This window comes from Phaenicophaeus curvirostris, chromosome W (genome assembly GCF_032191515.1).
Source record: "Phaenicophaeus curvirostris isolate KB17595 chromosome W, BPBGC_Pcur_1.0, whole genome shotgun sequence".
Taxonomy (NCBI): domain Eukaryota; kingdom Metazoa; phylum Chordata; class Aves; order Cuculiformes; family Cuculidae; genus Phaenicophaeus; species Phaenicophaeus curvirostris.
The window spans coordinates 1,604,157-1,619,623 of NC_091430.1; the positions used below are offsets into that span (position 1 = coordinate 1,604,157).

The 15,467-nt window shown below is 42.7% G+C and overlaps 1 protein-coding gene and 1 long non-coding RNA gene across 2 annotated transcripts; both read right to left on the minus strand.

Annotated features, from left to right (window-relative positions):
• Positions 1–4,921: 4,921 nt before the first annotated feature.
• LOC138732935 (uncharacterized) lies at positions 4,922–12,773 on the minus strand. The gene is made up of 2 exons (XR_011339340.1): positions 11,948–12,773; positions 4,922–7,003 (listed from the first exon to the last, which is right to left on the minus strand). It is a non-coding gene; the product is annotated as an uncharacterized lncRNA (long non-coding RNA).
• On the minus strand, positions 6,642–11,341 carry LOC138732918 (uncharacterized). The gene is given in 2 exon segments (XM_069879699.1): positions 6,642–10,085; positions 10,185–11,341. Coding segments are annotated over 2 exon segments (3,345 nt in total). The 3' UTR covers positions 6,642–7,897.
• Positions 12,774–15,467: the final 2,694 nt, after the last annotated feature.

Here is a 15,467-nt window from a genome sequence, read left to right on the forward strand (position 1 = left end):
CTGTGCCAGGGCCCAGCAGCTGCTGATTTGATAAGGGACACTGGAATGCAGAGTGTTCTCACAAATTGGCATTCCCCTAGAAAGATAAAACGGTTAACTCCTCTGGACTGCTTGGTGAAAGAGCTGAAAAGAAAAAAAACTTCACATCCAGGGAGAAAGGAAGGGGGGTGGGGGGGTGGCACACTCACACATACAGCTGCAAGGCTGGGCTGTTTTGGGGTTTGTTTGTGGTGTTAGGTATTTTAAAATTTTTTCCTTCTGAAGCCTTTCATTCTAAAGATCCCCAGGTAAATCTACTTGCTTTCTGGCTTAGTGGACATTTGAGATTGAAAGGTCCCAGAGGTGTATTTCCAAGATTAATCAAAACCAATTTATAAGTCTTACAAACATTTGAAGCGCTTCAAACACACCCACACACACCCACACCCACCCACCCACCCACTCATTTCTCAGCTAGCTGAATACATTCTTACTGACACGATACAGTTACACTGTACTGTTTGTGTAACTCTCAGGAGGTCACATACTGCAGCAGGGTTCCAGTCCCATGTTTCCAGGTCTCGAGCCAGCTGGTTCCCAAAAATAGTTCAGCTGTTCTTAATACCTTGAGGCAATACTGTTCAGGTTAGTTGTGTTTTACTACCAGTTTCAGGGTTTTCCCATTCAAAGGCAAATCACTTTCTTTTTTTTTTTAATATACTTTCTTCAGGCAATAAGAAGGCTTCCTTTAAATCCAGTATGGTAAACCACAACTGATCTTTTAATTGATCAGCAAAGTATAGGGATTTGCCACCACTGGATGTAGTTGTTCTTACAATTTTATTCTTGACCCTTACATTTGGCACTAACCTATAACCTTTTATCTAGTTTCTTTACAGGCATTATATTCTGATTTACATTCTTTTAGTAATCTCAGTTGTAAAAATTGTCACTAAACATTTCTATCCCCTTGCAATCTTTTAATCGTAGAGGGTATTACCTGACATTCACAGGGGCCAATTTTACCTTCACATGCTCCACATTTCTGGCCGTGCCAGATATCTCAGAAGCCAACATGCCTGGATAAACCTATTCCAAAATCTCTGCTGTTATCGGTGTTTCTTTTCCACCTGTTTTAAAGACAAACTCAATACTTTGATTAGTTGATGATCTCTCACTTTAAATTTCGTACCTCCTGCTCCAAATATTATTTCCGTCTCTAACTGCTTTAATAAATCTCCTCTCAATAATGGTCTAGGGGCTCCTGACAAAAATCATATATACCTACTTGTTTTCCCAATTCATATTTAGCAGACTGCATAGAGAATGCTTTTTTCAATTTGGCCAGTAGCTCCTATTACAATATTTTATTTTTATCTGCAGGAATCAGTTGCTAGTTTACACAGAGGCTCCCGTATCTATCAAAATATAACCTCTTTACCTTTATTCCCCAGCTTTATTTTAAGCAGTGGATCCTCTAGGGTAACTTCCCCAGGTCCCTGCCATTCAAGCTCAGCTACAATACCTGGTCCTGATTCCTCTACAGTATGCGCATCGATTATTTCTTAATCCCGGACCCCATTCTCTTGCCACGTTCTCTTGCCACTCCAGGTGATTTTGCAAACTGAAAAACAGATCTGCACACATTACTTCACCCAGTTCTCCTTACACTTCAAGAACAACATTAATTACAACAAGGTGTTATGGCCACTTTTCCCATAATCAAGCTTATACACCAGCCACCACTGATTATCAAAAGTTTTTGTCAGGGTTTTTCTGTTTGTCCACCATTCGGTAGACCACTGATCCCCTTATAATCTGAGATCTTAGTGGTCTAAAATATATCCCAGCTGGCTCTTCTTTATAGTGCAGCCACTCTGCCAGCCTCCCATCTCATGGGTTCTGTATTCTGTCTCCCAGATGCAAATCACTTGCACTGCATAGGTGGATCTTTCCTTGTTGTCCTGGATCTTACATTCAGGGCAACTTAAATCCCAACTATGTGTTACCCACAGTTTCTTGTTACGCCACATGCATTACATCAGGATGCGATAAACACCCACCAGTCATTCGTATACAATCTGGACAAAACTCATCATTATTTCTACAACAAAAACCCCACAATTTTATACAAATACCCCATTTCACTGAATGAGGGAATAAATCATGTTAAGGGTTTCCCACAGCAGGAACACAGGACAGGCCTGAAGACACAAGAAGGAGTGAGATAAGATAAAGACCAACAGAGGCAAAGAGAAGACACAAAGAAACTGTGATATGCATCCCGGAAAGCAATGGACATGCAACATGTAACTGCTTAACCAGCATTTCCTGAAACCCACACAAACATACATGTTCAACCAGTATAAAAGTCATGCAGCCAATGGGGGACTCATTAGTGGGACACATTAAGTGGACTAACCCATGTGTGCCCCAGAATTGTTTATTAAAATCATCCCTGCTTAATAATCGAATTGGCATTGATAATTGGGTCTGGCTTTAACATCACAGCATCATCGCAAAAATAACACACACAACACAACAACGTTAACTTGAACAAATCAAATTGGCACATAGAAACCAAATATTCACTCAAGCTTCCACATAACTCCAGTTTCTTTGGTTAATATCACCTGTTACAACCAAGACCTCCTAATCAAACCGACAGAAACCAGATATTCATGTAGATCTTCAGTTGCTATCAAGATGTCCACAGCAAAACCAAATATTTGCTTTTACAACCAAGACTCCTCACAGAAACCGAATGTTCTCCTCTTACAATTAAGACCTAAACAACTTCAATGTATGCCTATAAGATGCTAACAGTCCAGCATACACTCACCCTGCCTTATACAGTAACGACTTATGAGGAGCCAAACCACACGGACTGGTCCTCAAACCAGAAAAAGAAAAAAAATTTTAAAGCATACCTTTTTATCTGATGGTCCTTGTCTACCCCCGCAGAGATCCAGTTGAGAAGAGGAGTCTCTCCGGAGAAATCCCTGGGGGTGCCCAAGAGAGTCCCGTTCTCAATGAGTCCTGCAGCCGGGCAGAGAGGGTCCCATCTGGGTCACCAAATCTGAAACAAAGAAACTTAGACTTAACAGTTTAATTTAACCATTAAGGCAGGTACACTTTATTCAGTGCTGGAGAATGCTCGGGATTTGTCCTCAGAGTGCTTCTGCCAATCAGTGGTTTCAGAATTCTATATACACAAAATTATTTCCATATCCATATTTCAAATATCATATTCAAATGACAAGCATGCTTCTTTCCTGGAACCTCACTGCATATCCAGAGGGAGATGAGACCAAGCCCGCCCAGAGCCATTAAGGTGTGGACATATCCCAGCAGTCAGTCTCAGGGACTCTATCTGACAAGACCATAAGGGTCGTTATCAGTATTTTAGTTGTTAATCTTGTTTCTAATACATTGCAGTTGACATTCCACCTCACCATTTACAAATCACCATTTCACAATATTTAATAAGAGTCGTCTTATTCTCTGTGCCCCCAGTTCCAGCAATATCCCTTCAATGCATCAGTATGCAACCCAGGGAGCTCTTCCTTAAAATTTCTTTATTCTGAGTATTACCCATTTCTGACTCCTAAAGTTGTTTCTTACTCTTTATTGCTCTCTTTCTTAGCTTCTACTCAAATCTCCTCTTACACTGTTTTAAGATTCGCTCCCAATCTTCCTCCCAAACGTTACCAAGTATCCCTTTCTGCAGATAAACTTTACTATTTCACATTTTCAAATTGTCCTTTTTACTGCACCAATGCCAATACTGTCTCTTTGACACACAAGCAAGGCCATGCCCCTCACAGCAATACTATGTCTCAACACACACACAGCGCATTTAACACAGAATTCTCAGGCTATCACAAAATCAAACACACAAATATCACTCCAGTTAGGATCCCTCCAGCAGCTGCAAATATTACCTAGGTAACTAAGAGGTTGTGCTTACCCTTCTCCCACTTCTCACAGTCATTAGCAGGTCCATCCTGGCTCCCAATTGGGATGCAGCAACAAGCTCAGGTTTGCTCGATCTACCACCAAGATCGCTAGCGTTTGTTCTATCGGTCAGCAAACCCTGGGTACCCTCCTTCCCATATGGGGAACTATGCTGTACGCCAGACGTCTCTGCACACTTTACCAGCAGCCCCAGCCACGTGTGGACGTCCCCAATGACTTACTGTCCTTCCCAACCTTTCCAACCTTCCCAAACTCCTTAACCTTTGTTAAACGCACCGTTTGTCCACTGCTACAGGTGATTTTTTTCTGCCCCGTATTGAACAGCTGGGAGAGGAGCTCCTTCGAGGAATAAGCTCGGGGCGCGCCTAGGATGTCCACTCCACAGTCGGTCCCACAGCCGGCAGAAAGGTCTCCTGGCTGGCTCTCCAAAATTGACACGTGGAATCAAGACTCTATAACTTATAAAGTAGGCATGTTTATTCAGCGCTGAGACGCACAGGAGAATTATTTCTCCAAAACAACGTGCGTACCCATCATGACAACTTGTCTTGGCTTTATACAGTAAACCATTACATATTCCCCAAAACGCCTATACATATTCATAACCTTTCCCCGCTTCTTATTATAATAAGTTTGAGAAGAGTCGTCTTCCTGTTTTGTGCCTGTGCAGGGTTATCTCAGGGATGGAGTCAGTTGTCTTAACTTCCTTTAGCTTCAATCTGCGTCCGTGTTCTCTGGATCCTTGCCATCTTTATCAGTGTTGTTTTCGCTCTTATCACAGGTCCAGATGACTTGTCCTGCTTATCAGAAATCTTCTAGCAACAGACCCCCTTCCCACATAAAGGCTTATAGAAATATGTTGCTTTAGCTAAACAACTGTCATCCTGTGTATTCTTTAAGTGTGAGCAGCTTCTATTCTGCTATTCTTTAAGTGTCAGTTGCTTTGAGTCAAAGACAGACACGATCTAGCAGCAGGTATTCTTTATTGCAGCGCCGGGCACATGGGGGATCACTCCTCCGAACATGTGCATCGTAGCACAAATACTGTCTGCTTTTATCTAGCTCAAGTATACATATTCATTACTTTTTTTCAGAACTCATTTACATATTCATGATTTTTCCAGGAAATCAGTTTACATTTTCAAATGTCCTTGCGCAGCCGCAGTCCTATCCCTTGGTGGTCTTCAGGGGTCTTCTGGTGGTCGAGCATAGTCTTCCTCACTTGTCCTTTCCTTGAACCTCTAGCTTTTGCGTCTGCGCAGTCAGCTCCTTAGCTCACGATCCTATGTGTTTTCCTTTTATGGTATACAAGTTATATAGCTGACCACAGTCCGTTTGCTGAGTATGCATTGTTCAGAGATAATAGGAAATTAGCACAGAACAAAGTACAAGGCCGAGCACACACAATTTCTACATTTGGCCTTCAGTGTATAAAATAACAGGATATAGTCTCTACATTTGGCCTTCAGTGTATAGAATAACAGGATATAGTTTCTACATTTGGCCTTCAGTGTATAGAATAACAGGATATCGGCACACACACTGAGTACATAGTGTCCAAGTACTAATGCAACTATTATATCTCTAAGTGGTCCCTCCATGTCAAATCCCTATATCAAGTCCCCCCTTTTCTATACACATTGCAAATTCTTTTGCAATTACACAACTCCATTATTATCCAAGGTTTTAATAAAATACCTTCCTGTTTCTACCTGATGTTTTAGTTTATTTTTCTTCCAGGCCTCATAACTCTCGGTAGTCCGTTGGCCACAGGATAGGACACACTTAAGTGATATGCAAACTAATATTACTAAAATTACAATAACTATTATAGCAATGAAGGCCTGCTTTAGCCGCTGTAAATTAGGTAACCATGAGGTGAGTGTTTCCCACACTTCTTGGAATCCCCAGGTGGTATCATCTTTAGTTACCTCATGTAGTACTTTTGTTTGTTCCCATATTTCACTTAAATCTGTAGCAATTCGGCCACTCCGATCTATATACATACAACAACTCGTATTTATAATTGTGCATACTCCTCCTCGTGATGCTAATAGCAAATCTAATGCCATCCTATTCTGCTGCACTACTTGTGCTAGACTGTTTATTTCAAGCTGTTGTGCTTGTATTGCATCTACTGTTCTATTTTCAATTTCTTCTACTACAGCTGAAATATTCACTATCGCTTTTTCAAGCTCACTCACCCCCAACCATGGGAGAAACCACCTAGCAAAGGAGTGAAACGCTGTTTGCCGTTTTACTAAGGGATTTTCTATTCCTCGCTCAATTCTCCGAATATGAGTCTGGAGCCAACCTTTTGACAGATAATCATGGATGGTTATATTCGGAACCACTGCTCCCAAAGTACACGTCCCCGCCCAATTTTCAGGTAATACCTTCCATGCTGTATCATTACATAACCAATACCATCCCTTTCCTTCTGGGACTGGCCAAAGTGTAGTGTTAATAGAGGTGGAGGCTCCAATGTAGTTGGTCTTATTGCATCCAGCGTGATTTCCTACATAAATAGTATTCTCACACCCTCCACCTTTATCCATTCCTCTGGCTGGATTGCACCTTTGCACACATTTACAATAAGGTTCTCTTACTGAGGGGCTATAAATTTCTAAAGGTTGAGTTCTGTAAGTATAGTTAGGCCAAGAAGTGTTTTCCCAGAACGTTACCCATGACTCATTGCCTGGTATAGGAATACCTATTAATGAGATTCTTTTCCCACTATATTCTGGCATGTGTGTACATATCCAGCAGTTTGTCTTATTTAAAATTCGTGAAATACCTTCTGTCAAAGAAAGGTGTATATTTAAATCCCACCGGGCTTCAGTTCCCCCATAAATTAATATAACCTGGAGAATCGCAATCTGGTAGGTCCAGCGAGGGTAGTAGTCCATGGTTTTGTTGGAGCTTTCTTTATCTTTGAATAATGGATCCAAGCTGGTTGCTCTTTAATCTTCACCGCGGTGAACGTTGTCAGCAGCACTTGGTATGGTCCTTTCCACTTCTCTTCTAAAGGGTGTCCTGAAAAATTCTTTACATATATATAATCACCAGGTTCAAAAGCATGAAGCGGCTGATCTAATCCTCTTGCTCGAGTTCCTAAGACATTCTTATGAATTTTTGTTAACTGTTTTTGTAATGATTTCATGTATTCGTACAAATATCCTTCCCCTATCTGAGTTAATTCCTCACCCTTAAACTGAAACTGATATGGTCTTCCATATAATATTTCAAAAGGACTTAAATTTTCCTTCGTTCGGGGTTTAACTCGTATCCTGAGCAATGCTAATGGTAAGGCCTGTGGCCAGGTCAAATTCGCCTCCTGGCTAATTTTTGCTATCTGTTGCTTAATCATGTGATTCATCTTCTCTACTTGGCCACTTGCCTGAGGCCTATAAGGAGTGTGCAACTGCCAATCTATCTCTAATGCTTTCCCTACCTGTTGAACTATCTTAGCACAAAAATGTGGTCCTCTATCTGAGGATATAGTTGCTGGGATCCCGAAGCGGGGAATAATTTCACTTAGCAATATCCTGGTTACTTCTCTTGCCTTATTAGTCCTACAGGGGTATGCTTCCGGCCACCCTGAAAAGGTGTCTGTCAAAACCAAAAGATATCTGTACCCCCCTTTTCTTGGGAGTTCAGAGAAATCAATCTGCCACTGTTGCCCGGGATAATTCCCTTTGCCAATTGTTCCTAGTTTTAACCGGCTAGTTGTATCTGGGTTATTCCGTTGGCAGATTTCACATTGTTGTGTCACTTGCTTTACTGTAGTATATTCTTTTGGTTAATTCTTTGTATAATGCGTCTGCTCCCCAATGTGTCTTGGTATGTTCTGCCCTCACCAATGGCCACGTCATATTGAATGGTATTACAATCCGGCCATCTTCCAGCTGAACCCACCCTTCTGCTCCTTGCTTACCTTTTAAGTAATTTGTTTCTTTTGAGTTGTCAATAGTCCCCTTTCTTTCCAGATTGCTCCATGTGCATGAACTACTCCAAATGCATATTTTGAGTCAGTCCAAATGTTTATCTTTTTCCCTTTTGCGAGTTCCAAAGCCCTAGTAAGGGCAATTATCTCTGCTTTCTGTGCTGAGGTTCCTATAGGAAGAGGGTTAGCTTCAACTATTCGTTGGGTTGTGGTTATTGCATACCCTGCTCTACGTTGTCCTTGCTTTATAAAGCTGCTCCCATCAGTGTACCATGAGTCCTCAGCATCCTCTAGGGGAGTCTCCTGGAGGTCTGGGCGGCTTGAGTAGGTGGCTTCGATGGTTTCTATGCAGTCATGAGATATTGGCTCCTCCCGAGCTCCACTGAGAAAAGAGGCTGGATTCACAATGTTAGTGACAGTTATTTCAATGTCATCTTGTTCTACCAATATAGCCTGGTATTTCAAGAACCTTTGGGGCGAGAGCCAATGGTTTCCTTTCTGTTCTAAGACTGCTGAAACAGTATGAGAGACCATCACCGTCATCTTTTGCCCCAAGGTGAACTTTCGGGCCTCTTGGATGTTAATTACGACTGCAGCTACCGCACGCAGACATCCCGGCCATCCTTTGCTCACCTCGTCTAGCTGTTTGGAGAAGTAAGCCACCGCTCGTTTATAAGGACCGAGCTTCTGAGCCAATACTCCAAGAGCCATTCCCTGTCTTTCATGAGAGAATAACCAAAACGGTTTAGAAACATCAGGCAAACCAAGGGCCGGAGCCCTCATCAGCTCCTGCTTGAGCTGTTTAAAAGCATTTCTTGCTTCAGTGGTCCAGTCTATCTTAGATTGGTTCCTTTTCAATAGTTCATACAAAGGTTTCACCATTACACCATAGTTATATATCCAAAGGCGGCACCAACCTGTCATTCCTAAGAATGTTCGTAGTTCTTTTACGGTTTGGGGTTCCGGGGTGCGACAAATTGCCTCTTTTCGCTCAGTTCCGAGTTCCCGTTGTCCTCTCGAGATTTCCAGTCCCAGGTATGTTACTCGTTGCTGAATTATCTGAGCCTTCTGTTGAGAAACTCTATATCCATTTAGTCCCAGGAAATTAAGGAGTTCTATAGTCCATAGAACACATTCTTTTCTAGTTTCTGTGGCTATTAGGAGATCATCCACATATTGCAATAGAACCCCTTTTTCATCCGGAGGGATCCATGTTTCCAGATCTTTAGCTAATTGATTTCCAAAAATTGTAGGACTGTTTTTAAACCCTTGGGGTAATACAGTCCAGGTCAATTGTGTCTTTCTCCCTGATTCAGGATTTTCCCATTCAAAAGCAAATAGCTTCTGACTTTCTGAAGCCAGCGGTATGCAGAAGAAGGCGTCTTTAAGATCCAACACGGTAAACCAATGTAACGTGTCTTTTAACTTGGTGAGTAACGTATATGGATTGGCCACTACAGGATAAATGTCCTCAACTATTTTGTTAATCGCTCTCAAATCTTGTACTAATCTGTAACTTTTCCCATCTGCCTTTTTGACTGGTAATATAGGCGTATTATATTCTCATTCGCATTCCGTCAGCAAATTATATTGTAGAAACCGATCAATTATTTCTTTGATTCCCTTCCTGTCTTCTAACTTCAAAGGGTATTGTTTAATTCTTACTGGCCTTGCTTCTGATTTTAGCTTAATTATTATGGGGCTAGCATTCTTAGCCCTTCCTGGCACTTCACTAGCCCATATTCCTGGATATACTGAATCTAAGACTTCTGTGGGTATTTCTAAATGATGCTGAGTCTGTAATAATGCCAAACTTAGAACTTCTACCAATTGTTGTTCTTGTACCTGAAATTTGACCTTTCCCTTTTGAAAAACAATCTTTGCCTCTAATTGTTCTAATAAATCTCGTCCTAATAATGGCTTCGGGGAATTCGGTAAATACAAAAACCTATGTATTCCAATTTGTTTTCCCAATCGATAGTTAAGTGGTTTCAAAAAATAAGCCTTTTCTGGTTGCCCAGTGGCCCCAATTACTGTTATAAAATCCTTATCTTTTGGCATTAGTCTTTGGTTTAGTACTGAGTATGAGGCTCCGGTGTCAATGAGAAAATCTACTTCTTTCTTCTCTTCCCCTAGCTCAATTTTAACCAGGGGATCTGCTAGGGTAGATTCCCCCGGTCCCCTTCATTGATCTGAACTTATTTGGGCTAATACAGGAGGTCTTTTGGTTAATTTGGGACATTCCCCTTTCCAATGTCCTATTTCTTTACAATAAGCACACTGGTTTGGTCGTAACGTTTGACGTGGTTCCCTTTGTCTATTCCCCTGTCCCCTGCCTCTTGGTCTTTCTAAGACTGCTACTGTTGCCTCCGCAATCATTTGTTCCATCCTCTGCTTACTCTGTTCTTCCCTATTCCTGTAAATTCTCCATGCTTCCTCCAGTAATTTTTCTAAGTCCCTAATATCAGGTTCTTTCAGTTTCTGAAGTTTTCGCCTGATGTCTTCTGAGGATTGTCCCAAAAACAAGGACACTAGCTGCTGCCTCCCCGTATCGGGCACCGGATCTAAAGTAGTATATTTTCTCATTGCTGTCCTCAGCCTGTCGAGAAACTCAGTGGGGGTTTCTGCTAAATTTTGCTTGATTTCATACAGGTTTGACCAATTAACCGCCTTTGGTACGGCAGTCTCAATGCCTATTCTGATCCACTCTTGGTATCTTTTCAACAATCGATATTCTTGATCATTATTCGGATCCCAATTAGGATCGTCCCTAGGTACGTGGACTTCAACCGTACCTGGGAGGGTCCCAGCCGTAATCTGGATCTGGACTTGAGTGCGGGCACTCTTGATTATTAATTGTTTTTCAGTCTCCGTTAGTGCATCTAACATTAAATCTATATCTTTCCAGTCAGGGTCTTGATTCTTAATAATGAGTTCAAATCTCTTTGCTACCCCTTCGGGGTCATCCCGATATCCTTTTACGATCTCCCGCCAAGTATCCAGATCACTCATTGAAAAGGGGATTTTAATTCTGGTAGGTCCTGCTGTCCCCACTGCCTGCCGTAATGGGGCTTGAATTATTGGACCCACTTTGCTCCGAGTACGAGCTGTGATAGGGGAAAAGCTCGCACTACCAGGAGTATCATCGCTTACTCCTTCGCCTGAGTTCTCTGAATTTTCGTCCTCAACTGACTCTCCTGATGGGGTAGGGGGTCTAGGTCTGGGAGGGGTAGGAGGTCCAGGAGGGGTAGGGGGTCGAGGCGGGGAAACATAGTCCTCCAGTCTTTCTTCTACTTCCTTAAGTTTTATGCACCTTTGTCCTATGCTACAAGCCGAGCAACATCTCTTTAACTTGCTCCCATTTTTCTTATGCTCTTTTTCTATAGCTAACACTAAAGGGTCTTGGGGGCTAAATTTATCCCGCATTCTTTCTGCCATTCTGGATGATTTCTTAGGGTAAAGAACATATCTGCATACATTACTTCATCCCATTTCCCTTCTCGCCGTAAAAACAACATTAATTGCAACAGGGTATTGTACTGCAGGGTCCCATTAAATGGCCATTTTTCGCCACTCTCTAATTTATATAATGGCCACCATTGATTACAATACTTAATCAGCGTTTTCTTATTCACATTCCCCCCCCGAACTCCTCCAACGTCTTTCCAATGTGCCAAAACACACCCCAACGGGCTCTTCTCCACAATTCCTCCACTCTGCCGTCCTCCCATTCTTATACTTTTATACTATACACCAAACAGGACACTTCTTACAACAACACAAAACACCCACAATCACTAAAATCACTCCTATGATAAGAACCCAATACCAATAAGTTTCCAAAACCATTAATCTTGTCTCTGAATTCGTTATCCAAACCTTTTCTGAGCCAAAGCAAAACAAAACAAAACTAAGAACAAATATTATTCAAACAACCCGAAAACAAATACGATCGTATAACAAATGCTATCCCGCATAGATTAATTCTATGTCTTATGGAAAGCTACCCAAATGACCGGTCCCAAAACAAACATTAAAGAATACCTGTGCTGTTTTAGAGCGGATGGAGTCCTTGTCTGCTCCTGCAATGATCCGGGTGGGGCGAGGAGTCCCTCCGAGAAAATCTCGGGGGTACCCAAGGGAGTCCTGTTCTCAGCAGGTCTTGCAGCCGAGCAGAGAAGGTCCCACCTGGGTCGCCAGATTGAGTCAAAGACAGACACGATCTAGCAGCAGGTATTCTTTATTGCAGCGCTGGGCACATGGGGGATCACTCCTCCGAACATGTGCATCGTAGCACAAATACTGTCTGCTTTTATCTAGCTCAAGTATACATATTCATTACTTTTTTTCAGAACTCATTTACATATTCATGATTTTTCCAGGAAATCAGTTTACATTTTCAAATGTCCTTGCGCAGCCGCAGTCCTATCCCTTGGTGGTCTTCAGGGGTCTTCTGGTGGTCGAGCATAGTCTTCCTCACTTGTCCTTTCCTTGAACCTCTAGCTTTTGCGTCTGCGCAGTCAGCTCCTTAGCTCACGATCCTATGTGTTTTCCTTTTATGGTATACAAGTTATATAGCTGACCACAGTCCGTTTGCTGAGTATGCATTGTTCAGAGATAATAGGAAATTAGCACAGAACAAAGTACAAGGCCGAGCACACACAATTTCTACATTTGGCCTTCAGTGTATAAAATAACAGGATATAGTCTCTACATTTGGCCTTCAGTGTATAGAATAACAGGATATAGTTTCTACATTTGGCCTTCAGTGTATAGAATAACAGGATATCGGCACACACACTGAGTACATAGTGTCCAAGTACTAATGCAACTATTATATCTCTAAGTGGTCCCTCCATGTCAAATCCCTATATCAGCTTCGGCTAAATTATTACTATTCTGTTTACCCTTAAGCGTTAGTCCTTTCTTTGTGTTTATCTCGAGCTGCTAAACAATGGTTATCCTGTTCATCAATGGTTAATTCACCTGCCCCGTATCAATATAATGTTGGTTATCACTGTTGAATTCACATTTTTTCAATGCCATGGATATTTAAACTACACACGATACTGGGCACATGCAACACTTGATTTTTTTTTTTTTATTGCTCTGTGAGTACTGTATGTTGCAGGTTCACTTATTTTGATCTGTTGCAGTCCCTTCCGTCCCCCTGTAACCCCCCTTCTCTCTATCCCAGTCTCCGATCCTTATCTCAGGCAAACACTTGCCAAAAGCTTTTAACACTTAACGCCTGCAGACCAAAAGGGGAAAATTTCACAATCAAGGAGGAGAAGCCAGGGGAAGGGCTACCAACAGCCACAGACAGGCTTGGGCTTTTTTCCCTGTTTTTAGGGGGGGGGGGGCTGGGGTTTTTTTTGGGTTTTTTTTTTTCCCATGTCTGGCACCAAACACACAAGCAAGGCCATGCCCCTCACAGCAATACTATGTCTCAACACACACACAGCACATTTAACACAGAATTCTCAGGCTATCACAAAATCAAACACACAAATATCACTCCAGTTAGGATCCCTCCAGCAGCTGCAAATATTACCTAGGTAACTAACACTATTACCTAGGTTAACTAAGATAACATTTTCTTCAGTGCCTGATAGGCTCGCTCTACTATAGCCTGTGACATGTGGTATTCCCTAGGTTTGAAAAACTTCCTAAGTTGGTCACTTCTACATCCTGGCCCATTGTCCGATTTTACCTGTGTGAGAAAGGTTTTTAGCACTGCATATCGTTCCATTCCTAGTTTTGTGCTGTAAAAAGTTATTAATCGGGCTTTCTATTCCTTTGCTAAAACCCCATTCACTGTTGTCTGTGCCAGGGCCCAGCAGCTGCTGATTTGATAAGGGACACTGGAATGCAGAGTGTTCTCACAAATTGGCATTCCCCTAGAAAGATAAAACGGTTAACTCCTCTGGACTGCTTGGTGAAAGAGCTGAAAAGAAAAAAAACTTCACATCCAGGGAGAAAGGAAGGGGGGGTGGGGGGGTGGCACACTCACACATACAGCTGCAAGGCTGGGGTTTTTTCCAGTTTTGTTTTGGGGTTTTTTTTCTGTTTTGTTAGGTATTTAAAAATTCTACCCTCTGGAGCCTTTAGTTCCAAAAAAGTCCCCAGGTAAATCTACCTGTTTGCCAGCTTAGTGGACATTTGAGATTGAAAGGTCCCAGAGATGTATCTCTAAGATTCATCAAAACCAATTTGCAAGTCTTATAAACGTTTGAAGTGCTTCAAACACCCACACCCCCACTCATTTCTCAGCTAGCTGAATACATTCATACAATGTTGGTTATCGCTGTTGAATCCACAATTTTTCGATGCCATGGATATTTAAACTACACACGGTACTGGGCACATGCAACACTTGATTTTTATTTTTTTTTCATTGCTCGGTGAGTACTGTACGTTGCAGGTTCACTTATTTTGATCTGTTGCAGTCCCTTCGGTCCCAAAGGACCATCCTGTGGGCGCTGTAAATGACCCGGGGCTGCTCCAGCCACTCCGGGTAGAGCCGCGGGAGCTGGGGATGGGAGGGGAAAGCGCCCGCCCCCCCCCCCGGCCCGGGGCAGCGGCCCCCCCTCAGCTGAGCGGCTTGGCTGCGGAGTAGTTCGTACGTTCTCTTTTGCAGCTTTTGGAATCTCCTCCATAACTTTGCAACCAACTGGCTCCCAGCGCAGACCGACGTCTGATGCACAGATCACAGGCAAAGCTTGCAACAGTTCAAGGTCCCCCCGCCGCTGCGCCTCCCTCCTGGTTTGTGCCCGTCAGTCTGAGGGACAGGAGCGAGATGGATCGGGCTCCTTCCCAGGGTCTCTCGGACCCGGATCGAAGGGGTTGTCGCCCCCCCGTCGGAGGGTGCAGGACCAAGCGCAGCCAGTTCAGGAGAGTGGGGGGTTAGTGCAGTTGTTGACGATCCTGCACTCGGCTCTGAATTATCGCTGTGCTCTTTAGAGCAGACATACGCCTTTAGCGCTTCAAAATCATTTCTCCAGGGACTGAGCAACTTAATAGCCACGTTATCCGCCCAAGTCGCTTGATCTCATACTCGAACTCCAATTCTATCCCAGGTTTCTTGCTGCTTGAATGCTGAGCAAACATCAAAAGGCAACTCATGATTTTTAGGGCATACTCCACAATCTACTTTCTTTTCACCTTCTAACTTTACTTTCCCAGTTGTTCCCTTTGCGTTCATATCTTGTTTACTCCCTGGAGTCTGTTCCTCTGGAAGGAATGGCACGGGAGGTGCAAGACACTGCATGGTACTAGAAGCAGAGGCCATGCCCTCCGCCTGGTCTCGCTACAGCTTAAAATCATTCAGAGTCTCATAAAGCAGACACCACGTCAGTAAAAGTACTGCAGCATCTTTATCCCCCCGTGTAGCAGAGTCAAACAGTTTATCGCCCGCGTCTTTCCAGACAGAAACAATAAAAGAAGTTACAGTAGTTGCTTCACATCCCTGTTCTTTACTCTATAGGAGCATTTTTCACAGTACTGACTCTTCTAACTTAACTCCCCGTTTTTGCAAGATCATTTTCCACATAGTAATGATCGT